At 43.5% G+C, this 27327-nt stretch overlaps 2 protein-coding genes across 2 annotated transcripts in view; both read right to left on the minus strand.

Annotated features, from left to right (window-relative positions):
- Window positions 1–440: 440 nt before the first annotated feature.
- LOC146759763 (uncharacterized) lies at window positions 441–2039 on the minus strand. Its single transcript, XM_085509649.1, has 2 exons — window positions 1662–2039; window positions 441–1243 (listed from the first exon to the last, which is right to left on the minus strand). Exons 1-2 carry the CDS (start codon window positions 1767–1769, stop codon window positions 464–466), a joined length of 888 nt encoding a protein of 295 aa, XP_085365775.1. The 5' UTR covers window positions 1770–2039; the 3' UTR covers window positions 441–463.
- A 488-nt stretch (window positions 2040–2527) lies between these two features.
- LOC146759764 (nuclear pore complex protein Nup153-like) overlaps window positions 2528–27327 on the minus strand; it is a 35033-nt gene continuing 10233 nt past the window's right edge. The window contains exons 2-16 of the mRNA XM_085509648.1: window positions 22371–22587; window positions 19764–20012; window positions 18994–19133; window positions 18783–18911; window positions 17037–17150; window positions 16879–16923; window positions 16737–16790; window positions 14970–15116; window positions 13967–14019; window positions 11122–11251; window positions 9261–9591; window positions 5541–5909; window positions 3964–4227; window positions 3253–3412; window positions 2528–2709 (exon numbers count right to left, since the gene is read on the minus strand). Of these exons, the coding sequence (XP_085365774.1) occupies window positions 2625–2709; window positions 3253–3412; window positions 3964–4227; window positions 5541–5909; window positions 9261–9591; window positions 11122–11251; window positions 13967–14019; window positions 14970–15116; window positions 16737–16790; window positions 16879–16923; window positions 17037–17150; window positions 18783–18911; window positions 18994–19133; window positions 19764–20012; window positions 22371–22587 (2487 nt within the window). The 3' untranslated portion in view covers window positions 2528–2624. The remainder of the gene's footprint in view (window positions 2710–3252; window positions 3413–3963; window positions 4228–5540; window positions 5910–9260; window positions 9592–11121; window positions 11252–13966; window positions 14020–14969; window positions 15117–16736; window positions 16791–16878; window positions 16924–17036; window positions 17151–18782; window positions 18912–18993; window positions 19134–19763; window positions 20013–22370; window positions 22588–27327) is intronic.

Raw genomic sequence — 27327 nt, forward strand, 5'->3', positions numbered from 1 at the left:
CCTGTTTGGGATTTCTGTGTGGCCTCAGCTTTTTCCCCATCTCCTGGAGCTGTGTGCATTTTTCCTCCAGACGCTTGCTGAGCGCTCCAAGCTTGATGTCAGCCTGCTGGAGGTCTCTCAGCAGGTGGTTCTGGGCCTTCAGGGCCTGGCAGTGACTCTCCAGGTTGCTCAGGGCTTGTTGGAGGTAGCTGCACTGCTCCAGCAGCTTGCTGCTTGTGCTGCCTGGGAACCCCGGGTCTTCCTTGGCCATCCCATTATCCTTTTCCAGATGCTTTCCCTGCAGCTGGTTGATGTCCTCTGCCTTCTCTGTGGCGTCTTTGGATGCGGAAGAGGCCTCCTTGAGCTGCTGGACTATTTCCAGCAGCTGCTGGGTACGGAGGCAGAGCGTACGCATCTTGTCCTTGAGCCACTCCACCTCCTCCCACATCTGCTGAGAGCTTCTGCTCTTCTCTTCAAGGAGGCTTCACCGTCTCTGCAGCTCCTTCAGCTTACTCAGCAGATGGGTGTTCTGCTCCTGCTGCTCCCTGCGCTCAGGTGGGCAGGCCTCTTGTTGCTCTGTAGCCTGAACACCCACCTCTGCTACAGCCTGATGGCAGGCCCTGGCCCTGTTGAAGAAGACGCGTGGCTGCCCCTCCACGTGCTCCAGGATGTACTGCAGGAAGCGTCTTCTCTGCTCCTGCAGCTCACACTGGAGGCGCTTGCTCTCCACGGCCTGCTCTGCACGGGACTTCCAGCAGAGCTGCCGCTGGACTTCCTGCTGCATTCTGCGGTCCGCTCTGCTGCTGTCGCTCCTCAGCAGCGCCTCCGCCAGCTGCCGCTGCAGTTGCCATGCCTGGCGGATGGTGTTGTTGCGCCGCTTCTGCAGCAGCTCCTGCATCTGGCGCAGCTGGGCCTCCTTCTCCTGCAGCAGTTGGCAGATCTCTGCTTGCCACTGCCTCAGGCTCTGCTCCCGCAGGCGCTGCAGCTTTGACACCCGCACCCGCTCCCACTTGGAGCGCAGTTTGTCGGCCAGCAGCTGCCGCTCCCGCTCTGCCGCCTCCTGCCGCTCACGTCTCTCAGCAGCGCAGCGGCGCTGCAGCTCCTGGGAGCGGAGCCGCTCGCCCTCCAGCTGGACCTGCAGTGCCTTCAGCTCCTGCCTCTTCTCCTCCCGCTTTGCAGGGCAGGTGGGGGGCTGTGCCGGGCCCCGGCGGGGAGACGGCCGGCTGCCCGGGAGCCCCAGGTCTTCCTTGGCTGTCTCTGGCACCTAGAACCAGAAAATCATAGAATAACAGAATGGTTTGTGTAGGAAGGGGCCTTCAAGACTCTCCCGTTCCAAGCCCATGCCAAGGGCAGGGACAACTTCCACTAGGTCAGGTTGCCCAAAGGTGCGTCCAGCCTGGCCTGGGGCACTGCCAGGCGTGTGGCAACCACAGCCTCTCTGGGCAGCCTGTGCCAGCGCCTCTGCCCCCTCATGGTGTCCTGTCTTCTTATATCTCATCCAGATCTCCCCTCTTCTATTTTCAGGGCATTGTCCTTTGTTGTATCACTACCCTCCCTTACAACCAGTACATCTCCAGATTTCCCCAGTTCTCCTTCAGGCACTGGAGGGCCGCTCTGTGGTTTCTCCAGAGCCTCCCCTCCCCAGGCTGAACAATCCCCACTCTCTCAGTGTGTCATCTCACCTGGACATGAGCATCCTTCACGGCAAGTCGACTGGAGCCCTGCTCTGCACGGTGGCGGCGCAGAGCTCCCTCTTTTTCCTGGGAGCAGGACATTGCGTTACGGAGCATGTCTGCCCAGCTCCCCACGATGTAATAGGTGAAGAGCCTCCTCTCCAGCTCCAGCTGACGCTGGAGGTGGCGGATGCAGGCGGGCTGCTCACCATCCGTCTCCCAGCGCAGCTTGCTGAGGACGTCCTGCAGCTGGGCATGGGCCGCCTCGCTGCTGGGGGGGTTCCTCAGCACCTTGGCCAGCTGCTGCTGCAGCTCCCGAGCCTGGCGCAGGGCTGCATCGCAATCACGCTGCAGCAGCTCCTTTGTCGCGCGCAGCTCGGCCTCCTTCCAGAGCAGCAGCTGACGGGTCCCCGTCGCCCGCTGCTGCTGCTCCCACTCCTTCAGCTGCTGCTCTTCCTGGGCCTGCTGCTTCTCCCAGGCACAGCGCAGTTGGTCGGTCAGCAGCTGCCGCTCCCGCTCTGCCGCCTTCTGCAGTTCACATCTCTCGGCAGCCCAGCGGCGCTGCAGCTCCTGGCAGTGGAGCCGCTCGCCCTCCAGCTGGGCCTGCAGCACCTCCAGCTCCCAGCTGTTCTCCTCCTGCTGCACAGGATGAGCTCACATAGTGGTGCAGATGAAGAGGTATTGTACAAGCCATTCACTGTGCGGGCTATATTCATCTCTATAGCCGAACCATGCCAAGTCAGTGAAAGAAGTAACTTGCTGGATTCTAAAATAGTTTTGCTTGAGAACGGTGCTGTTGCCAACTCTAGTTGTTACAAAATGAACTACACCAGAGAGAGAAGGAAAGGGCAGCAAAGTTTTATATTTCTTTAGGCAGATCTGACTTCAGCTAACCAAGCACGAGGTACGATCCCAACAACTGAACAATGCAGGGCAGCAGCTGCTTTGAAAGTTGCTTTACCAATCTGCCGATTACTTTTTACGTCTAATTGCAGTCTTTATCTTCCGACCGGGAACTGAAGATCCGGAGGCAGAGAAAATATTTTTTCCATTAGTCCTATGAATAGAAACCGGTAGCACAGAGTTAGGACAACGCAGAGTTAGCGCAACGACACATCATCAGTAGGGTAAAACTAACCTGTCTCACGACGGTCTAAACCGAGCTGACGTTCCCTACTGTTAGCTGACAGTTCAGTAGCAGCACTGAGCAGATATTCCAGAACAACTGTTTTATCATCTGGCTGCTCACTGCTCAGCAGCTGGCAACAGACAACGTATGATGAACGGGAAGAGAGTTCCAGAAACCAAAAGCAATGAAATCTCTCTCATTCAGCAGGTAAGCAGCAGCGTAACAGCTCAATTCAGATCTTATTTTTCAAGAACACTTCTCATGGCTGCATGATATTTCTGAGAGCTGTGCTGCTATAAAGCCATCGTTGCCTACTTAGCCAGTCACACTAACAGAGCGAGGAGAGATGCTGTCCTTAGACATAAATTCCGAAGTACATCTGAGCACCTCGCAATTTAACATCAGTAGAGGCTGCCTGCGCTCCACAGATAGTACCAAAAGCTCAAGTGAAAATCTGATTTGGTCTCTTACCCCACTGTAAACGTTGCAGGTTGGCTGAATGAAAATCCTGAAGAGCTGGAAGGTTGTACTGATGCTGCCGGTGCAGGAGGATTTGCACCAAAAGTAAATACTTCTGGGTTACTCGTGAAGTTGAAATTAGAAGTACTACTCCCAAACTGGAATACGGGACCTGAGAAAGACAGGGTAGAAGGAGAAGGGAATAAGAAAGTTGAAATTTGAGTTTGTTCTTTCCAGGAAAGTCCTCCCCTCCTTCCTCCCACCACCTCTAACATACATTGCTTAGACCTTGCTCAAGGCGGCACAGCTTGGGGTGGGAGGGAGGTTTACCAGAAATGCTAAGTTACAACAGGAACAACACCTAGACAACATCATTTGTTTCAGTAGAGCATCATAAAGAGATTTTTAGACTGCTGGCAAATTGCTAAGGAACTGTCTGCTGCTACCTGTACTGCCATTAGTCTATGGCTGCATGCACACAATATACAACAATGTACAACCTATTGGTGAAGGTAGTGTACCTCTCCGGCAGTAAGGAATCAGATGCAAAATACTTAACCCTGTGTCTACTCCCTCTATGGAGGGCAATTCTTACAGTAGAGTATGTACAAAAGGCAGAAGTAATTTCATTCACTAAACTTCAGCTGCACTTCATGGAAACCAACTCACTGACTAACCAAGCTCTCTTTGAGACCTGAAACGAAAAGGATGGTCAACACTCACCAGCATTGGAGGCGCCGGAGCCAAAACCTGGCTGTTGGCTCGATTGCTGTCCAAACACAGTACTGCTTGTCACAGAGCCGAAGGCAGGAGGTGCAGGCTGAGAGCCAGATGAAAACAGTGATGTCGACAAAGATCCAAAGCTGGGAGCATTTGGCTGGCCAGGGCCCTGGCTCTGGCCAAATGCTGGTAGCTGACTGGCACCAAATGCTGGTCCAGCAGCAGGCGCTGAAGACCCAGACCCAAAGACAAATGTAGAGGATGACCCTAAAGGAAAAGAAGAGAAATTTCAGTATGTGCTGAGTTGTTTTGTTTGTTACAGAGCTTTATGTTTGCAGCCAAGTAGGTAAAACAACAAACAGCACCTCATTCATGATAGGAATCCTACCTTTTCTTGTAAGTTACATGAAAAACAGCATACTTAAAGGAGTCAGACAACGCACACCTCAAACACGGGTTGTCTAGACTCAAATTACTGTTAGCCATTCAGGCTCTAGAAGCAGGCTCCCACAAATAGCACAGGCTAATTTGTATTACTAAGATTATTTATACCACGGGTAAAGAACACTCACTCACTTATTTGTATTATTTTAAGCGTTCAAAACACAGCTCCTGATCTACTAGAATGAGGAGAATGCCAATCTTTCCTCTCATAAGCAACTGCACCCCTTCCTCATCCAAATGTTTACAATTATCAATTTCTGGAGACCACATCAGGCTTGCAGGGACCTAACTGAGCTACCAGAATAATTCTGTCTCTCCATATAATAGCAAACAAGCTCATTCAATTAGCTGCTTTGGTTCTGCATGGCCAGCAGAAATAATGAGAAAAAAATACAGGACTGAGCTGTGACTTCAAACATACACATTTCTGCTGAGCAAAAAGAGACCTTCTAAATAGCGCTATTAATCTAAATGCAATTTAGATTAATGTCACGCAACATAAAAATAACAACTGCTGCAACGTAACTCGGAATGGCTGATTGTTTTTCCAGGAAGGAAAACAGAAGTTAAGACGGACTAAAAGGCATTCCAGTACTTTTATGAAGATTTGAAGATTATGAAGACCAAGAAAATGAAGGACTGGCTATCGTGCTCATTAGAAGTCACGCTTTACAAAGCAGCAGCTGCATATATCAATACTGTGTTTGTAATATACACTTGTGAAGGGTGGATAGTACAAATCTTGATGTTATTTACAACGCTTGAAGAGTTTTAGGTATGGGAGAGAAAAATTCAAGTTAAAACTAACTTTTAACCTTCAGCACTGGATGGATACTGAGAAGAGGGAAATTCATTCTCACAATGACAAGTTCCTATGCAAATGAAAGCCAGTAAAGGATTATCCAATGCACAAAATATCACCACAGCCAGTTGATCCCTAAACTGTATTTCCCAGACTGCCTCAAAACTTGACCTGAGCCCCAAGCAATAGCACTGTTTATATACTGTTGGATGTAAATATTCACTACTTTTCTCAATTTCCACGCATTTTCCCTACCTGTTCTCCAGGAAACACTCTTTCCCTGCTCCACTTTTGTGATCTAAGAGCAAAAACAAAAGCACCTGCTTAAATGTACCTGTTGAACTCGATGTGGCCGTGGCTCCAAAGGTAAAGCCAGAACTTGCTGCATTGCTACTGTTGGCTCCTGAACCGAAGACAAATGGATTAACTGCTGCACCAGTGGTGGAAGATGTGGTGGTGGGTTTGTTTTCTTGAGAGAAGCCAAATGACTGAGATGCTGTAGATTCTGCAGAATTGCCAAAAGCGGTGCTGCTCACAGTGTTGCTGGCTTGCCCAAACACAAAGGGAGTGGGAACTGGTGCAGGGTTGGAGGAAGAAGTGACGCTGCCAAACAGGCTGCTGCTGTTGGCTGAAGTGGCAGGTACGGCTGCGCTGGAGGAACTAGAGCTCAAGAAGCTGAAGGATGGCTTTGCTGCTCCTTGATCTGAGAGGGAGAACAGAACATAAAACGCTGCAAGACGGCAAACCAAGCGCAACAGAGAGACCCTGTTCCAGCCACTGTACAAAGAGAAATGCTGGACGATGTCTCAACTATTATCCAGCTACTGTGGATTACATAAAATCCAGGTTTAATACACTGATCGCTGCCATGTGCAATTAAAGGAATGGGAGAATTGTGAAGAATGATGACACCACCACAGTTCTAGGCTTTAGTAGTTACGGACACCAAGCACTGGCTATAACAACTGGAACCAGAATGAACCAGTACATCTCAGCTCCTCAAACAAAACTATTCTTCAGATGCTCTGAGAAGAACAACATGCATTACCTGCAACACTTCTGTAGTTTGTTAAATAACACACCAAAAAAAAAACAACCCACAGTGGTACAGCTGCTTTTGTAGCCTCTCCTGAAATTACAGCCCTGTGCCTACAGCCCTAAAGCTGGCTAAGCCCATCATCCTGCAGCCTCACTCTTTTGGCTTAAGCTCACTGTAATTCAGTACTTTCAAGACCTGCTTTTGGGAGCCACAGAGAACAGCCCCCTGTTCTGTATTGGCCAGAAGAGACAGGCCAAAATGGGCGTGCCTACTCTGGTAAATTTAAAAGGAGAAATGGCTTCAACAGATGAAGAGAAAGCTGAGGTGCTGAATGAGTTCTTCACCTCGGTCTTCACTGGTGGCCAGGATTCTAGTCTTTTTCACGTCCCTAAGTCTTGCACCCCCATACCTCCATGTGGGGACCAAGGAGGTAAATCCCTCCCCACTGTAAGGGTAGAGCAAGTCCGAGAGTGCCTCCTTAGACTGAATGAGTATAAGTCTATGGGGCCAGATGGCGTGCATCCCAGGGTCCTGAAGGAGCTGGCTGAGGTGGTTGCTGAGCCGCTCTCCATCATATTTGAGAAGTCGTGGCTGTCAGGTGAGGTCCCGGATGATTGGAGGAAGGGTCACGTCACTCCCATTTACAAGAAGGGGAGCAGGGACGACCCGGGTAACTACAGGCCGGTGAGTCTCACCTCTGTGCCTGGGAAGATTATGGAACAGATCCTCCTGGACAACATGCTTGATCGCATAAAGAACAAGCATGTGATCCGAGACAGCCAGCATGGCTTCACCAGGGGAAGGTCATGCTTAACTAATCTTGTGGCCTTCTATGATGGAGTGACGGCGTTGGTGGATGAAGGGAAGGCGACCGATGTCATTTACCTGGACCTGAGCAAGGCCTTTGACATGGTCCCCCATCACATCCTCATCTCCAAATTGGAGGGAGGTGGATTTGATGGGTGGACAACTAGATGGATAAGCAATTGGTTGAAAGGCCGCAGACAGAGGGTGGTGGTCAATGGCTCAATGTCCAGGTGGAGGCCGGTAACGAGCGGCGTCCCTCAAGGGTCTGTCTTGGGACCGGTGCTCTTTAACATCTTTATTAATGACATCGATGAGGGAATGGAGTGCACCCTCAGCAAGTTTGCTGATGACACCAAGCTGAGTGGTGCAGTCGATACGGTGGAGGGAACAGATGCCATTCAGAGGGACCTTGACAGGCTGGAAAGCTGGGCTCGGGTGAACCTAATGAGGTTCAACACGGCAAAGTGCAAGGTTTTGCACTTGGGCCGGAAGAACCCCAGGCACCTGTACAGGCTGGGAGGAGTTGTCCTTGAGAGCAGCTCGGCTGAAAAAGACCTAGGGGTCCTGATAGATGAGAAACTTAACATGAGCCAGCAGTGCGCTCTGGCAGCCCAGAAAGCAAATGGGATCCTGGGCTCCATCAGGAGAGGGGTGGTCAGCAGGGATAGGGAGGTGATCGTCCCTCTCTACTCTGCTCTTGTGAGGCCCCATCTGGAGTACTGTGTCCAGGTGTGGAGCCCTCAGTACAAAAAAGATATGGAGATTTTGGAAAGGGTCCAGAGGAGGGCCACAAAGATGATCAGGGGGCTGGAGCACCTCCCCTATGAGGACAGGCTGAGGGAGTTGGGTTTGTTCAGCCTGGAGAAGAGAAGGTTGCGAGGTGACCTCATTGCAGCCTTTCAATACCTGAAGGGAACTTACTCCCAGGAGGGGAGTAAACTCTTCGAAAGGGCTGATAATAGCAGGACTAGGGGAAATGGTTTTAAGTTGAAGGAGGGAAGATTTAGGTTGGATGTTAGGGGAAAGTTCTTTACTAGAAGGGTGGTTAGGTCCTGGAACAGGCTGCCCAGTGAGGTTGTGGATGCCCCGTCCTTGGAGGTGTTCAAGACCAGGTTGGACAGGGCCCTGGGCAACCTGATCTAGTAAATGTGTATGTTTGGTGGCCCTGCTAGGCAGGGGGGTTGGAACTACATGATCCTTGAGGTCCCTTCCAACCCGGGTAATTCTGTGATTCTGTGTGATTCTGTTACAGAACTGTCACAAAGTACTGAGTGCAATTTTACATTTAAAGTTATCTTTTAAAGTATGCAGTTCTTCAGCTTTCCCTAAGCTTCTGCTCTCTCATTATTACACCTGACCCTGTTCTTGATTTCCCACTGCTGTTTTTCCAGAAGTTACGGACCCTTTTCATCTATGCCACTTTTAAGGGACTCTCTACTGTGCTGAAGAAGGCTCGTTAAAATCTCATTTTTACACAAGGTGTTTCATCAAATTTCCATGGTTAAATCAAACTCCAGAACTTCAACTCAATCATAAGAACCATAACCCCATGCGTTGCTTTTATTCTCTCTGTTCCTTCCCTTATAACTTCCAAAGTTAGTAGAAGTGAGTAATGAACGCTGTTCTGCAAACCATGGCTGATAAGTCATGAAATCAGAATCAGAATTCTTCCACATGGCAATTGTTACTAAAATCTTTCAGCCCGCTCTTTCAGAAGGTTAAAGATGCACAAAACTGTGTAGTACCTATTAAGCAATTTCCACACCTTCATGGCAGTAAATTGCAGCAGCACAGCTGCAAGAACACATGAATGAGACACCTCCTCACATCCCCTTTCACTATGAAAACCATCGCATGAGGCCTCTGTCGCCATGCTAAAGACTGTACCACCAACTATGCTGCTAGCACAGAAACCATACAAACCATCCATGCTCATGTGGGATGCAATACAGGTTCCTTAATGTGTGACAATATGTATATATTTTTTGTCTAAACCTAGTCTTAAAACTCACTGAAATCAAAACAGGAATTCTACTAATTGTCTATACGTCAACAACTGGAACACAAATCACACTGAACAGAGTAATTAAGCTTTTTCTAAAGCTCCAGTACATGAACCCAGCAACTCCTACAGATTCTGTAACTTATGACTTCAGAGGTACCATCTGAGGGACTTAGACAACTGAAGACAAAAGATATTCTGCTTACCTGAAGTATTGGCTTGGGCCCCAAATGAAAAAGTTGGCTTTGCCTGCTCAGTTTCTTTCTCCGATGGTTTAACAAAGCTGAAGTTGAACATAGGTTTTGCTGTGCTTTCTTCTTTGGTACGTTCAGGCTGCCCAACGGAAAAGACAGGTTGTGCCTTTGACTCTTCATTCTCAACTTTCTTCCCAAACAGTAACGGAGGAGCAGAACTGACAGAATCCTGTTTCTCTTCTTTCCTTCCCAAAACAAACTGCGAGGCAGGAGCCGACTCCGCGTTACCAAAAGAGAAGCCTCTCTTTGCTGCAGGAGTTTCGTCCTTTTTCTCATCTGATTTCTTAAATGCAAAAGAAGCTGATGCAACTTCATTTTCTGCCACAGTTCCAAAACCAAACCAGACATTTGCAAGTCTAAGACTGACAATCAAAAAACTGCATTTTTCTCTCCAAACTGCAATACAGCTCTGACTTACTCAACTCAGTATGAACTAACACCAGTTAATTTCATGAGCACCACAGAAGTTAACTTGCAAAAGAGCAGATACAGACTCATACAGGAAAGCATTTATAGCATACAACATAGATTCAACTTGTTCATCACTGATGTTGAAACAGTGCTTGGTGACGATGAGACAGTACTGCTAGTCAGAAAACTAAAGTTGAATGGAGCCAGAGATGCAGTACTGATGGGTAGGGATATTTTTGGGAGTACCGGTTCCTCCACTTCCTAGAGTTGTAAAGTAAAATTTTTCTCTTTTACAAAACATGCTACTTTCTCATCCTGCTCTGCTCTGATTCGCTACAACAGCGAATTTGGAACAAATATAACATTTAAAGTATTGTGTACTGAACCCACACAACAAAACACAAAATACCTACAAAGAAAACTACAGATGAAAGAACATTTACTCTGGTAAATCCAGCCTATACCACATGTAAGGATGCAAATCATATATCAGTACATCTTAAAAACAACAGCGTTTGTTCTTGCCTTTTAAGCTATTTGATAACCAAGACTGAATGAGTTAGGGTTTAAATGAGAACTGCCAATCTAATCACAGGCTGCACAGAAGCACCAAGATCTAAATAGAAATGAATGACTAAGCAGAGGGATAAATTGGTACTACAGACATTCAAGCGTATCCTACGACTTACAAGTGTTTCACTATTATGGTCTGAAAAGTTAATGGAACTTAGCTATTTTTATCTGCATCACTATTTTATTTGAATTACATAAACATACTCCATTGTTTATGATTTCTTTATATTGCATCAGCTAAAAGACCAACATAAAGACTGACACTAAAGATACAGTCATAGGCAGCTCAGATAACATCCAATCAGAAAAATAATCTTGAATATTTGTGGCTACAGTTTGATAAAATAGACCTTTTCCCCTTAAAACAGGAAAAAAAGCCTTTCACTACAAGTTCAGTAAGTATCAGCAATCCTAAGTCATCATTAGCAGACATGCAGAACACCATTTTCTAATTCTCTTTTGGACTCCTGGCCCGTACAAGACTTAAACAGGAAAGAATAAATTCAATAAACTTTGTTTACATACTTGACACTTGTTTCAAGTATCGCTGCATTATAGAAACCATACAAACCTCCACCAAAACATTCCTACTCTTAGGATTCATTCATTTAACTGCTGGTGGGAAACTTCCTAGTACGAGGAATCTCCAGCGTAGCAGAACTACCAATTCAGAACTTCATAAGCAAGGTTCAGAGTAAGTAAATACGAGTTTGCTCTGAAACCCACAAGAAAAAATCCTAAGGCTGCATTCTTATCATTTACTATGAGGCAATAAAACTGATATACTTCAGTCATCTCAAAGACAACAATCAATGCAAGAGTCACCTACCTGTTCTTGTCCAGACTTTGACACGTAGTGCACTCCTCTTACCCTTCTCATCTTGCCAACACCACTTACTCCTGAAGACAGACCATTGGATGCAGGAGTACTGAATTTGGAGTAGGTTGAATTGCTAGCACTGAATAACAACACATGGGATGGGGTTTAAAAAAAAAAAAAAAAAGGAAAGAAAAATAAGAAAAAATTGTCAATTTCTTTTTGAGCTATTGTAGCCATCATTAGTCCTTGAAATGAAACCTCTTCATCAGAATCAGAAGAAACAGTTAAGCTGCTTCAAAAGTTCCTAAATGCCGGTAAATACAATTACTGCTATATAGAAAATCAAGTTTTAAAAAAGAACAGGAAGGAAAATGACATACATAAAGTTGCAACATCCATATGGAAATAATGACTAAGCCAGAAGACCTGAAATAGAACAGCTGATTCATATCGATAATTTCTAATGTTTCTTTTAATTAGCCCAGACGTGGACTGGTTCTCCAATTCTGTGATAAACATTAACTCTACAAGGATATAAAAAGAACAACTCATGAAAATACACAAAAAGTGCACATATGCACATAAGGGAAACACCGCCAACAGCAGAGCAAGCCTTTAAGATGGCAAGAAGTTTGAGAAGCAGCTCAGGCTTTTATGTGGCCATCAGCAGGAACAGCAGAGGTGTTTGGCTATGCCAACATTCCAGAAGTCTTTTCAGACACGAACACAGATCCCTTTTGTAATGCATACAAAGGCATTTCTCTGTTTATTATGAAAGCCTAGATCAAAACCAGAAAGATTTCCCAATGCAAGTGGTTAAGAGAAGAAAACGTACCCCAAACCAGAAGTGAAATAAGAAATAACATCAGAAGTACTGTGGCAACAAAATGAAATATCCCTGGGAAAAAAAAATAAATCATTATATCAATGCTTATCCCATCAGTTGTTAAAGTAATCTATTAGTTGACATTGGAAGATACCAGGTCCAGTTTCTGGAAGACTGAGGAAAAGAATCAGTCTAAACTTGTCAGACACTTGAAAGCAGCTTGATTAGCACTGTAACTGTTGAGGGGAAGCCAGATCCCTAAGGCCATAAAGCTCAGGCTTTTCTCTAAACCAAACTGTCAGTCAATCAGAATTCTGAAAAAAGTCTTATGTCAAAATAGATATTTGTACAGACAACTATAGCCTGCATATAATAGTCTGTTTCCCTCTTTCTCTTAACACGTATCAGCTTCAAGGGGCAAAGACATTTGTCAGGCTTCAAGTAAATCCATCCCACAACCAGGCAAGTTTAAAGAACAAATAGCCCTTGGTAGGTTGAAAATAGTTTAACCAGTATGCCAGCTTATCTACTCTATGGACAAAAAGTAAGACACTGCAACATTGCAATAGTGCAATAAACATTGCGTACAAAATAAAATGCAGTATGTATTCTGAATCTCTACATGGAGGAGTAGAATGGATTTCAACAAAAGATGATTCAGAGCTGTTTGGAATGAAACCACAAGTCAAACTGAACGCCTCTTTTCATTAAGACCAAAACCTTAAAGCCAACCTCTCACACCCCTGACAAGGCAGCTGCTGTGAAGTCATACTTTTAAATGCCAAATCAAAGCGTTGAGGTGTTGTTTTGTTGGTTGTTTCATTTTGTTTTTTATTATGAGCCAAAGAATGCCCCAGGCCACACTGGAATTGCTTGGCAGATGAACAGAGCCCTGTTACTGTTGTTTGAAGAGAAAAATCCACACCCTAAAAGGTAACCTTAGAGTGCAAAGTGCCTTCAGTCAAGCTTTACAGAACAAACTATTAGTCCAGAAAGGAAAGCTATTGACGTTATCTGGAGAACTCATCCTACCTACCTAAAACAAGTAAGCAGTATAGTACAGATCAATCTCCTCTGGACAATTACAACTGTTAACTCCCTGAGAACTTCGTTTTAGGAACAAGCTGGCACTTGGCCTCAAAAGGTTCTGTAAAGCTCCGGGTTCTCATCCTAACTAAAACTAATAGGTCTTACTCCAGAGAATATCAAGATGGATAAATGGTTCCATTGCCAATAAGTAAATTGATAAACTACAGAATATCTGCCAAAGTGAAATTTCTTACACTGTAGACTTCATTGAAGTGAAAACTAAACTGTCTTTACTTCCTAAAGAAAAAAAGGCCTCCAATAGCAAATACTCCTTCTGCAGATACAGCATCGTAACTATAATGCTACAGTGCAATGGAAAACACAGCAATGACAGCAGGGTAGCTAAGTTCTAGGCTACAGAAAGTGAAGATAATCCCAAATGCAGCAGCCATGGTTGTAGAAACAAAGTAAAAAAGCTGCTTGCCCTTGGAAGGCCTCAGGCAGGCAGGGATCTCCAGCAAGATACCCTCACCTCCACTGCCAACCCTTAAATAAGGTCTGGCTCCACACTCCTTCTGGTCACTGAGGTGCACTGCAGGTACCTGAGCTCACCTGGGTTGGCCCTGCCTCCCCCATCAGGTGCTCAATCACTGCTTCAGGCTGTGACTTAGCATTTCCACTACAATGACATACCTTGTTTCCAGTCTTCCTATCCTACTAAGGATACAGACATGGGAAAGAAATCATTTCTGATACATCACTGATAATCTAATTTTCTTCTTGTTTATCTTCCTTCCAATCTTAAAAACAAATTTTTTTTCAAACTTATATTGATCTTCAAATGTGATTTAGACTTTACAGCTCTCAAAATACAGAATTCTTGTTCCCATTACTGAGAACTGTTACTGCGTTTTCTAAGAGACATACAGGCAGAACATAGTGACAAAGGAGACAGTTTTCTTCATACAAGTTAGTCTTAAATTAATAGATCTGTCATACCTTTCAGATGGTTCTACACGCTGTTCTAAAGGCAAACTCTTCTCTTTCATTTCCTGCAAATTATTTCAAGATTTAGCTGAAGATATATACTATATGCAAAGTAAAGACAATGACTCGTATTTTTTTTTGTATTTTTGTTTGCTAGCTTTTTAATTTATACCACTAAATACACCTCTAGCTAATAAATCTCGTTCCCTAATTCAGTATTCTAGGTACAGCTCAGCTACATTTGGGGGCTAAAACAAGTACTGCTGCTTCTCTTTGCATCGAGGATGAACTGACAGAACAGTTAACCACATCTGTCAAACTCTCTACCAAAGAACATAATTAAACAAAACATAACGATAATAGTATTGCATGGTAGGGAATCAAATCAAGTTGTTAATAAAGCTAGTGCTAGTTTACCGACCCTTAAAAAGGGCTTCAGTTATATCATTTATCAAAGAACAAAACAGAACAGTACAACCTTCCCTCCCCAAAAAAACCCAAGCAGTTGCAGCTACGCTCTTTTTTAGAACTCTTCTAAAGAAAGATTATGCTGGCTAAATGATACAGAGATTGAGAGGTTTCAAAGCAGTAATTAATCAGAAATGACCGTCCACTTTCATCTCTTCCCTATAAGGTCCACAGATTTAACACCGGGCCATTTTTACACTCAGACCAATACTGGGAATGCGGTGGTTTTTCAGAAAGAAAAACATACAGAAAACTTTGTGTACAGGAGGATACAAAAGGAAAATGTCGCTTCTGTCTTTTAATATTCTTTCACTGAAAACAACCTGATCCTACAGTACATCATTACATTGTGAAACAACCACAAGCCACTTAATCATTCCAAAAATGTAATTTAATCCAGAAAAACTCAACCTATTTCTCAGTAGTTCCCACAGTTTTAATGCATATCCCAAATGTACTAGCAGTACACTCTGCAAAGAAAGAACATCTCGGTATAGGAATTGGTCAGAAACATTCCAGGCAGGTAAGGGCTGCAAAATTTACTTACTTTGTGCTTTGTATCTACTCTCTGGTGAATTTTGCTAGAATCAGCAGATGGAGTCAGAGATGGCTTGACATAACGGGCCAGAACTCCTGACAGAGAGATTGCCTTTGGTGTCACCACTCTTTGAACAGGTGGATGCTGAGATTCCATCTTAGAAAGGGAAGCGATAATCAATTTATTCTTTCATGCACCAAAACTAACTGCACTATTTATGGATGAAAACATTTACAGAACTATAAACATCCTATTAGTCTTGGAACTCAACTCTAAATGCATTCAACTCACAGAGGGAAATCACCAGAAAACCAGAGATCGAGTCCAGAAAGCTACACAGAAGCTACATAGAAGTAGCCAAAGCTTGACTAAATCTCATTTCAAACTTTGGCACTTAGTTTCATAGACAAAACAATTCACACTACCATAACCAAAATAACTCATGTTCCTACAATACTCCCCTCTCTTCCTCTGCCTACACTGTGATAGTTTTTACTAGCTTAACCCATTGATTTATCATTCAAAGCATTAAGCAACTGATAGGGCCTTCTGAGCTACATACTACATAGATTTTCCTCCTACAGAGCCAAACAAACAGTAGAGCCAGTAGAGCAAAAAGTAAAAAATGTTGTCAAATAATATTAAATTAATCTCATTCACTAATATGTCATCTAACATTTTAGATTTGTACTAAATAGATTTAAAGTACTTTAACTTCCCTGTTCAAAGTATTGCCCAGTTAGCTGTTCAGTACACCAAGAGCTATTCTGTCTGGTGCAGATCCTTGAAATAAGTGAAATGCCACATACATCACTGCTACCCACTGCAAAAGTTTTGCCTGAGCGTACAAGAGCTCTGTCAACCACACGCTCACTTCAGCAGGAAAACGGAGAGCCATGTCCTTCACAAATAATTGTTTTCATCACGGGCCACCCTTCTCCTGCCAAATATTATGAATCCTAGTATTGTGAACAGACAGTCTATCTCCTTTTACCCAGTGACAGCTGTGTGCAACATTCGTTTACTGCCTGACAACTTCAAGCTCCCTGTTGCAAATTTGGCAGATCTTTCTTAATGCCTTATCACAGGTGTGGTTCTACAATTTGACTGAGAATTCACACCAGATTTGCTTGCAGTTAATTGGGTAACAAGCTGTACTTTATTTTCAATAATCCTGCAATTTAGCACACGGCAAAAAGAAGGTGCAGGAAGTCTCAGATGATTGGAAACTCTGAAGTGATTGTAAACTTAATTATACACCGATCAAGGGATTGTATAAAGGACAGAAATTAACAGTTTTCTTTCTCGTTATCTGGATGGTGATAGTAAACAGAAGTATTCTTTTTCAGTGCTTGAATCAACACAGAAGCCTGCACAAAATCTGTATGACCACTCAATCATTACTTTGCTATCTGTGATAATTTCTTTAAGATCAAGCTTTCCTAAATAGGAATTTTAACACACAGCTTCACTCCAAGATGCAGAACAAGACAAAACCACTTTATGCACTCTAGGAAAGTTGTTTCTTCATTTGACATATCAAGACACCACCACACAAAGATCACATAAATGTTTAACCTGAGTAATCTTCACAGCTCTTCATTTAGTGCAGGCAGAATGGCACATTTTAGCTACACAACCAAGACATGAATTTATAACTGTAATGCTAACATTAACTTGTACTCATGCATACATTGCCACCGAGGTTTGTGAAATTTCTTGTGATAGCACTGAAGGAAAGACAATTTCTCAGCTTAAGACGTTCCTGGTTCTTACCTGTTTTCGTGGGGAATGGAAGCCCGTGATACACAGCACGCTTCTGTCCACAGGCTAAGAGAAAAAAAGAAAGCCCAAATATTAGAGTTGTTTTTTTTCCCTGAGAGAGGGTTTCATGCAATAGGTTTGGTGGTCAACTTACAGAAGACAGTGGACTGGTAACAGAAGATGGAATTCTTTTAGCATCCTGTGGAAAAAATAATGCAATAAATTAAACAGGGCTCAACATAGGGAAGACTTTCATTCTTTACTGGCACATCTACTAAGTTTTACTAATATATTAAAAGGAGTGCTGCTTACTGCCAGAGGACTTGACATCTTCTCTAGTGACTGCAGGATGCGCCGTGCTGTGGAACTCGTCACACCATAGGATTGCACGTTTGCTTGTTTAGCTTTCATTTGCCTTACTGGTGTCTGAAAAAACAACATTGTAATTGTCATGCTGTTCAATTTTGAGTTAAACACACGTGTATTTTATGGCCCCAGGCTACACGAACAATATAACCAATATTCTCCGATGACAGAGAAAAACGCATTCGCTGGGAGCTCAAGATAATGAAAAAACATTCTGAGTTATAGCAGTTTAACTGGGTCTCCAATACATCTTGCACACGGGATAAAACAAAAACAAGAAGCCCATATGTGTAGAAAGTAAAGATGGAAGATGTTATGACTGCCGGTGTCTCTGAAGCAGTAATTAGGAAAACTGAACTGAAGCAAAGGCTTGTGATCCAGACAGCGCTTTCACTAACAACACAGACCTCAGGAGTTTCATGATGGTACAATACCATCTTTAAATCAGTGTATATAACCGCAACCAGGAGTTTTTAGTTCTACTTCTCTCTTGCCTGCATCCAGACATCTTAGGGAGACCTCCAAGGAAGAGACTCGACAGCCTCTGAATAGCCTGTATCAATGTTCCATCACCTGCACAGCACAGAAGTGCTTCCTGGTATCTACATGGAACCTCCAGTGTTCCAGTTTGTGCCCAATGACTCCTGTCCCAGCACTAGGCAACACTGAAAAGAGACCAGTGCTTCACCCTTTTGGCATCCGCTCTTCAAGGATTTACAGACACTGATGAGATCTCCCTAAACAGGCCCGGCTCTCTCAGCCTCTTCCCACAAGAGAGGTGTTCCAAACCCCTCATCACCTTGGTGGCCTTCTGGACTCTCCTCAGTATGTTGCTGTAATCCACAGCATACAGGAATAAGTAAGCTACTGTCTCCTTTAAAAGCCTAATATTTTGGTTCCTATTTTCAGTATAACCTACAGTTACACTGCAAAAAGTTTAAATAACTGATCATAGAGGGCTCCCAGCTTTCAGGAAGTTTTAAAAACAAGTTTTCAAGGTTTCCCATACATCAGAAACTTGCACTCTAGCTATTAAGAGTTGTCAGCATTCATTTACAGCTTCATTTCAGAACACCAAGAACTCTTATGGGCAAATAACTCTTTTCAAGAACAGTGCGAAACATTAAAAGAAAAAAGAATGCTACTGTTCACCTCGAGATTGGCATTTAGTCCTGCATGCTCCTCTCAGTATTAGAACAAAGGATCTGTAATGCTAATTCTAGATACAGTAAAGAGCAAACAGCCTCATACAATTTATTCATAGCATGAGCATAGATATGATTGTGTAATTTCTACAGATAAATATCAGACAGGTCTGACCACTGCAGCTTTTGCTACTATAAGCACAAGTTTTCAGTGTTGTGCTGTCATTGTTCTAATTGCATGACGTTATTTTAACGTGATACAGTTAGAGGTATACAACAGCACTCAAATGGAATATTTTTAAAGACTTAACAGAGGAAATCCCAACTACAAACATCTAGCTTTAACAGTCATTCTCCTTCATTCCAACAAATACTTACATAATAACCATTAAAATAATTTGAATAACAATTGTCATTTAAACTTCTGCTCTTGTAGGCAAAGAGGGAAGAATAGGAGCTGTTGCCACATTCTTGGCTCCCCTCTCAAAGCTACAGTGCTACTTTAATATTTCAACCACAATTTCTTACCACACTGTTTTTCTCTTACCTGATAAGGAGCAGCTCGCACTTTTGTCTGCCTTGCAGCTGCAGCCCTTCCACCATAAGTGCTCTTTCCAGGGAAAAATGGAGAGTCTCCAAGCTGGCTTGTCTTAAAGACAGAAGTGTTTCCAAGCGTCTATAGAAACATAGCATGGTAACTGGTCAGTAAAATGGGTATGCATTTCAAATGATTAAAACAAATACTGTGCAGTACTTACAGGAGAGAGAGCTCCAAAAGCAGATAAATTGAATGCAGGTTTCTTTGAACTAGATGCAGAATGTTGGGTGAGGGAATGAGATCTTTCAGCTTCTGCGGACCAGAGCAGTGGTGCTGAATTATTTTTTGAAACTGCGGTATCTGCCAAAAAGACAAACACTGGATATAAAAGCCTCGAGGACAAAAAGAACTCCCGTTATTAAGGATCACACTGACCTAAGCTCTTTAATACAAAAATCATTCCTTAGTGAACTCAGCATAAAACACGGCAGCACTGACAGCTGAAGCCTTCTTTCAAGAAAGGCCAGAAAAGCAGCTCAAAACTTGCACAGTCAGAATAGTTCCTTTATCTGCTCTTTGTGAAACACAACAAAACAACCTGCATTGCCATTTGTCACCTGTAGTTACTCACTAGCTGTCTGTTGGACAGTAGCTTTTCCTTCTAAGCAATAAACCTAGTTGTTGAGCTAAAGCAATTCACTTTCACTTGCTACCATCCCAGTTCAATATTTACATACAACTAGCTGAGAGTGGGTAAATCAGAACTGATTTTTTTTGTAATACCAAGGTCTCATAATGCACTTCTGAACACAGTTACATTAAAACGTTGACTGAAACAAATACTTCTAAAACACTAAAAATAAAATGCAATTCTCACTTCCAAAGTTGACATTCACTTATTTACTAAGTTGATGAGGAATATGAATGGATGCAAAGTATTTCACATGATGTAAAAATTACACTAAAGCCTAAAAAAAATATGAAAATTACCTTTCTCAGATGCTCTACAGGAGAAGCCACTAGTTGTTGAGATGTTATCATCATCGTGCTGAGAGGTAGAATCTTTTATTTCCTTTACTAGAGACAGTCCAGGATTGCCAATGCCAAGTGAAGAAGATGTAGAGGGCTGACAGGGTGGCACAGTGGAATCTGACACGTTACAGTTCAAATGGCCCCAATGAAGAGAGGGCCTCGTTAATACAGATGAACAGTTCAATGCTGATCTACTCGTGGATGGTTCTAAATACAAACAGGGAGACGATTAGCTTTCCTATAGACGAGCTCATAGAAGCCAAAATCTGTTTTCTATCAACAGTCAAGCTATTGCCAAGATCTAAGCACAAAAATAGAGAAGCCAAATTTAACTTTTTCCTCATCCAGATAGAGTTTCAACTGTGTGACTATAACAGCAACACTACTTGCAATTCTGAGTATTAATATCACATTAAGAAGAAGTTAATTACGGGGCTTTACAACACCGGGCCCTCACTTCATGCTCAAGTACTTCAACACTGGATCTTTAACTAAATCAAACATACAGACTCCTTCCTCTTGCATGAAAAGCTTGCAATAAACTTTCCAAAATTTGAGACCATGCAGCAAATTGCAGACAACACTGCCGTTTACATAATCTCAGTACATTAGTTTGAATACAACATGAAAATGAATGTTTGCAGTACTTTTTATTTTTCCTTCCAAAACAAATCTACAAATCAGGTCATGCCACATGTAAACATTATCTCCTATCCATAAACTTTGGAGATTTTAAGTCAAGAAACAAGTAAGCATGTTTTCCTCTGGAACCAAAGGGTCAACAAACACTGCCAGTGGCCTGGAGGGGGTGGCCTCACAGCTCCAAGTTGCTGAATGAACAGGACTACTAATAAATATCTTGCCTGATGAAAGTTCACTCTCTCAGGAATCCTGGGAATTCAAAAGATTCTGAGCCGCTCTCCCCTTGATACTTGCACTGAAGCTTAAACTAGCTAGTTCAATCCTCATTACCACTGCTGTAGCACTAATCAGTTCTCTGAAACATTAGCAGATTATGAGGACAGTATTGCTTGACAGTTTATTGGCCAAGCAAGGAATACATGCTGTAGCACGTAGGTATCTCAGAGCTGAAGAAATACATATTTCTAAAATTGCAGTAATAACTAATCTTAAACAAAAAACTGAAATATAGCAAGTAACATACACAGACAGCAACATAAGCTAGCAGAGGTCCCACACGGTCCACCTGCTTCCGATATTCTGGACTTAATAAGTTTGCTGTGCAGCTGTTCTTACTAAAAGGTCCTTTCACACAGTCCTGTAGAAAAGCCAACACACGCTCCTCAGTCATGAAGACATTATCTATTCCTTTATTCATACTTATTTCCTCAGGTCCTGTTTGTCACCTGGGAGAAGAGGCCAAACCCCTCCTCATCACAACCTCCCTTCAGGAAGTTGTAGAGTGCAATGAGGTCTCCCCTGAACCTCCTCTTCTCCAGGCTAAACAATCCCAGCTCCCTGAGCTGCTCCACATAAAACTTGTGCTCCAGACCCCTTACCAGTTTTGTTGCCCTTCTCTGGATGTGTTCCAGGGCCTTGATGTCTTTCTTGTAGCGAGGAGCCCAAAACTGAACACAGTATCAAGATGTGGCCTCACCAGTGCTGAGTACCATTGTTTACAATTACATGGCATTGGAGGCAAAGATACTTCCTCATTGTTTTTGACTCTGACAACAGAAGCAACCGACTTTCTACATTATCTACGATTACCTTTACATGCTCAGACTAAACTACTTTCCTTATTAAAAGATAAGTTCCCCCAACAGCTATCAAAGAGGAACCCAACTGAAAGCACACGCAAATTCACACAGCACGACTACAGAACCAGTGGGAGGAACCTGATTTAAAACAAAGATGAATTTTTAACATAGTACAGAGGCTGCAAGTCTCTGCCAAGAGTCCAAATATCTTTTCAAAGACAACAGCCTAGATACTAACACATATCTTAATTTTATTGAATATTCTAAAAATAATGTAATATATCACATGCATGAGTTCCTCAGCTCGCTATTAAGCTAACAAGGAGCTTTACTAAATCGATCAAAGTCCAAAAAGTAATAAACAAATAAAAAAATAAATAAAATTTTAAAAATCAAGACATGAGAAGAAATGTTTCCTCTGCCATTCTGGAATCTACTTTTTGTTCTCAGGACTTCAAAACAAATTAATGTTTTTAACTGCCTAAGGCAGTTAGACAAAGTCTAACAGGTCTTCTAAAAAATAAAACAGAAAATACAATTTAGCACACTTGTGAGTATTTTCAACGTTTCCTCCCTGACTAATAGAGTACATGAAGTCAACGGACGGCTTCCAAGAGTTGTAAGTTCTGTGCTTTACAACTCTATTTACAGTTTAAAGCTAAGAGACAGTTTCACAAACTGTTGTTTTGAGGTTTGGGTGGTTTTTTTGTTAACTTGCGGAGGAGGGGCTGATTTTAATTACATCAAAAACCCTCTTAGCAAATTCCTTTGGTTATTTAGATTTGAAACCAGAAATCTGTGAGGAAACAGAAATAACCAGAACACGACATGATTTTTCACATACCTTCCAGGTTAATTCCTGCTGGTTCAGGCGTGACTCTCCCATCGGTCATTATGGTATCTTCATCTCCACAATCGTGATGATAATTTACTGGATTCTCTTCCTGGTTTGTAGATTCATTTGTATCTGCACATTCATCTTCACTTTTATTAAAATACTTCTGTAGCCATCCTGGTACAATGTTTTTCACCGACTCCGTCATTCTGCTAATGATTCCCTGCTTGAAAGAAGAAATGCTTCTTTAATTACAGAAACAGACAACAGCATATGCTGGGATACAATCTTCCACAAACCTCAAAGACAAGAGTAAGATGCAAGAGTTTGATCCTAAGTGTAGGATTGCTATGCTTCTGGGATGCCTAAAATTTCCCTAATATTAATTTCTGACTAACTATTAATATTCAAAGTTCCGAAGCTTCCATCAGAGTCAATTCACAAGGCCACCAGGAAACTATTTCTACATAACTCCTCATCTACATACTTGTTTCACAACTCTTCCTCCACACACTCCATTGGAAACCACCTAAAACAGAAGCTCAGCAGTTATCTGCAGTGATAGTGAGGATCATTGTATCTGCTATCATTCCCTGAAAACTTTAGCATCCCTTTCTGTCAAATCTCAACCACAGGCAGACAATCACTTGCAGCACTCCTTCTCGCACTGCTGACAACCATGGAGCTGCTTGGCTCCTTACACTACAAGCAAACATGAAGGCTGACTCAGCAACTCCAACACTGAAAACCAAGAAGTGACACAAGAGTGAATGGAATTCAGCAACAAAAATCTGTTGCTAACAGGTACATCCAGGTTTTGGCTGGTTCTGTACCAACAGGCCTGCTCTACCACTTTTCTGGGTTTGGGAAATAGAATTCCCCAGCTGAACTTGTTATTTGGGTGTAGAAAATTGATAATATGCTTTGAACGTGCTGAAGCTAGCTACAGTCTAACAAAATTCTGAGATAACAACCATGCACACACATAACAACAACAACAAAAAACCCAAATAACCAAAATAAAACCCTGTATCATTGAAGTATTCCACAGAAGACAGTGCAAAAACCGAGATACAAGAATTATAAACACCGATACATCCTTGAATCCAGAGCTGAGAGGGAGGTAAGAGAAGAGGAAAAAGTAGAAAACAAAAAGCCTTTTCGCAGGAAGAAAGTCATCCTAATTCACAATTAGACATTTTTCCTAATGATCTGTAATTCTATTGTTTATTTGCACAAGGACAGAATAAATACCCGTGGACAGTTTGAACCACACAGGATACCATGGAATGAACACATCCATCACAATTACTACCTTAAAATGCACACGACTACGAAATGCTCAGAATGATGCTATTCTCTTATATGCTAAGCCTCAGCTTCCCTACAGAAACCACAAATGCAGATGATGCCAGAGTTCACAAGCAGTCCAATGCAAGGTGTCAGCAGAGCGGCTCCTTCTAATCCCCCAGCCCCTTATTTACACCCTTTTCCCTGACACACTTCACTTTTTACCAGGGCTACCAATGAAAGAGCATTGGGACAAATCAGACGGGATAATATTTGCAAAAAAGAGCAAATGCTCAGGACACAAACAGCACCCAGGGCTGCGTTCCTTCACAAAAGGCACTGCTTCATGTAGTCAGTAGAAACTGACTCAACAACTTGAGTTCGAGAAAGAGAAGAACTGGTCCTGCAGAGGCAGGGCAATGAGCAGGTTTACCCGCTTCCCTTCATGGCATCTTACTGAGGAGAGGGTGCACAACCACCAGAGGCCGTTGTCAAAAACTCTGTTATCTTCTAGAACTCCCTTGCTGAACAGATGTGAGGGACCTGCCACCTCAACGGCATCCTCTAAACGACTGGAATACTTGATGGTGAACACACACATTTTGTTGTTGGCTGAGTCTCCACCCACAGAGCAAGGCTCCAACTCAAGACAACACTGGATCCAAGAATGTGGTGGAAAATCTCTTTCACCTTTGTTTCGTCTATTCTTTCACTGTTTCTCCCCTCGATCTCTTTCCATTTGTTTCCATCATCTCCAGGGATAATGACTCCACCACCTTCATGGGCAGCCTGTTCCAATGCCTCATCACTATTTTAGAGGAGAAATTTTTCTTAATATCCAACCTGAACTTCCCCAGGTGCAACTTAAGACCATTACCTCTCATTCTATCACTAGTTACCTGGGAGAAGAGCCCAACTCCCACCTGGCTACAACGTCCACTCAGGTCACTGTAGAGAGAAATGAGGTCTCTCCTGAGTAGCCTTCTCCAGACAGAACAATACCCCAGTTCCCACAGACATTCCCCATAAGACCTGTGCTCCAAATCCTTCACAGCTTTGTTGCCCTTCTCCGGATGTGCTCCAGGGCCTCAACATCTCTCTTGTAGTGAGGGGCCCAGAGCCAAACACAGTATTTGAGGTGCGGCCTCATCAGAGAGATGATCACTCCCCTACTCCTGCTGGCAACGCTAGTTCTGATACAAGCTGGGATGCCATTTGCCTTCTTGGCCACCTGGAGACACTGCTGGCTCACGTTCAGCCAGCTGTTGACTAGCACTTCCAGATCATTTTCTTCCTTACAGCTTGCCAGCCATACTGCCCCAAGCCTGTAGCACTGCATGGGGCTGTTGTGAGCAAAATTGGTCTCAATGAACCTCATACAACTGGCCTGAGCCCATCAATCCACGTGGTGACCAATGCATATGGTGAAGTAAATCAAATACAAGTAAAACGCTACCTGTGTTTATTTCACTTACAACTTCCAAGCTGATTTCATTACAAAAAAAATACATAATGAATCTTACAATTCCTGGAATATACTGGGCAATGCATGCAAAGCAGAAAAAAGGAAACAACCCAAGAAACAGACGTGCTTCATTTTATAACAAGACTTGTGAAATGCTCACCCCTCACCTCTTCACACCACAGTTACTTACCAGGCCCTCCCTCGTCACCTGAACTCACTAGACATACGCCCAATGTGTTGCCGCACAAAAACTCTTCTGGTGCCAGCCCTGTGCTCAGAGGAACGGCAGCTCTGTAGTTCCTCATTGCTACTGGCCTGGGAGGCTCTGAAACGTGATACGGTGACAGGGAGAATCCAAACCGTGAGTAGCAGCAATTTGGTCAGTGAATACGTTTTGGTCCTTCAGCAGATTCAGAATTAACTCACTGATTTCAGCAGTTTGAAAGCTGCTCTCAGTTCCAGCAGTTGTCTGCTGATGTTAAATGCACTCACACGCTAAGCCCATCTGAAAACAGCAGCGGCAGGAAAGCAGAACAAAACACAGAACGTGGAGAAGAGATCCAATAGCTTATGAACAGGTATTTACAACAGCTCCTCGAACATGGTACCCCCCAAGCACCTGCAGCACTGCTGGGTATGTCTCCACCAACACATACATGTACCACCACAGCAACAGTAACTACAGCTGCAGCTCAGAGGCTCGCTGCCTTGGGATGCGACTCCAAACAAATGATGTGCTGTAGGCACCCAAGAATAAGCAAGCAGGTGGCCTAATTTACTACTTTGAAACACCATTTTCTGAAATGGTTGATATAAAGAAATAAAAGCCAACAGCCAACAGAACTCAGGCTCCTTCCATCCCCCACATTACCCGGTGCCAGCTCTGGCGCAGCAGGCTGCTCTCCTTACTAGCTGAATTTGTTAATCTGGCAAAAAGCGCATGTTTCTCTGCTGGACTAATGAGTTCAGCTGGCGCAGTGCAACGAAAATGGCTCAGGAGAAAGAGAAATATCGGGCAGCAGGACAAGATAAAGAAGCAGCAAGACCTTCCTTTGAGCAAATATCCACAGATACACAACCATGAACAGCCGTACCAGGCCTGCTTCAAACCAACTCAGCCAGAATTTCACCTTCAGCTTGCAACAGCTCACTATTTAGTTACAGTGGTGATAATGCAAAAGCAAGGACAGAAATGGAAATGTGACATGGTTGTCTCCTGCAGCAGCACAGATGCAGAATGGCTCCGAACTCGCCGTGCTCTTTTCCTTTAGGGCGTGGTTTCAATCTGGATGTAGGACAGCAGAGTTTGATATTTCATTTAGAAAACAGACAATAAAACTTATGACTTAATAAGAACAATATGTTACAGGAATGTCATCAATTATACGACAGTGGAAAAAAACAACTATTTAAGGCAACTGGACTAGTACAACTTTACTTCCAAAGACCACGAAGAAGGGTTTATGCTTTCAGATGCCAGTTGTCTCGCTCCAATTTGTAGGAGGGAGGCAAGGTTCTTTGATATGTGTATATACCCGGCGTGAGATTAAGAAGCAACGGTTCAAATGTTGGTCCAACCAGTTTATTAAAGTCCTAGCCGTTTTTAGGGAGATGGGGAAGGGAAGGTAGGCGATAGGGGAAAGTAGGAAATATAAGCAAGGAGTCTTTGCAGAGAGCGAAAGAGATAGTCACCACCGTGGGTCCAGCGAGGTACACAGTAGGTCCGATGATCTCAGGAACTCGTCTGATCACCGCGGGGGATGGGAGACAGCCAGGGAGTTACGCAGCAAGCCGGTCCCGGGGGTTCTTCCGACGAGGTTTTCCCCTCAGGGAATTCTCCGTCAAAGGTGTCTTCGGGAGTTTGTCTCCAAAGTCCCCAGTTTAGCGAGGGCCTTTTATCCCCCGTTTCGGTGGGAATTTTCCTCTTCGAAGTCTGAGAATTGCAGCTCAGCATTTTTTGAGGGAAATACCAAACTTCTGAACAAACAGGCAAACACTTCTCAAAAGATGATTTACAACCAGCTTTTGTGACATTCCTGGCCACAGATGAGCCAGCAAGGAAGGAAGAGGGGGTCTCTGTTGCCGGACACAAGCGTTATCGCCTTCTGCAGTGGTCCGCTGCTTCGAGCAGCACCCCTGAGAAAGAATGCTCATTCTGCCTCTGCTTATCTTTGCAATCATAAGCAGAAGTACTGTGGCACAACAACACCC

Source organism: Coturnix japonica, chromosome 9, assembly GCF_054131305.1.
Source record: "Coturnix japonica strain WE chromosome 9, WE-NBRP24, whole genome shotgun sequence".
Taxonomy (NCBI): Eukaryota; Metazoa; Chordata; class Aves; order Galliformes; family Phasianidae; genus Coturnix; species Coturnix japonica.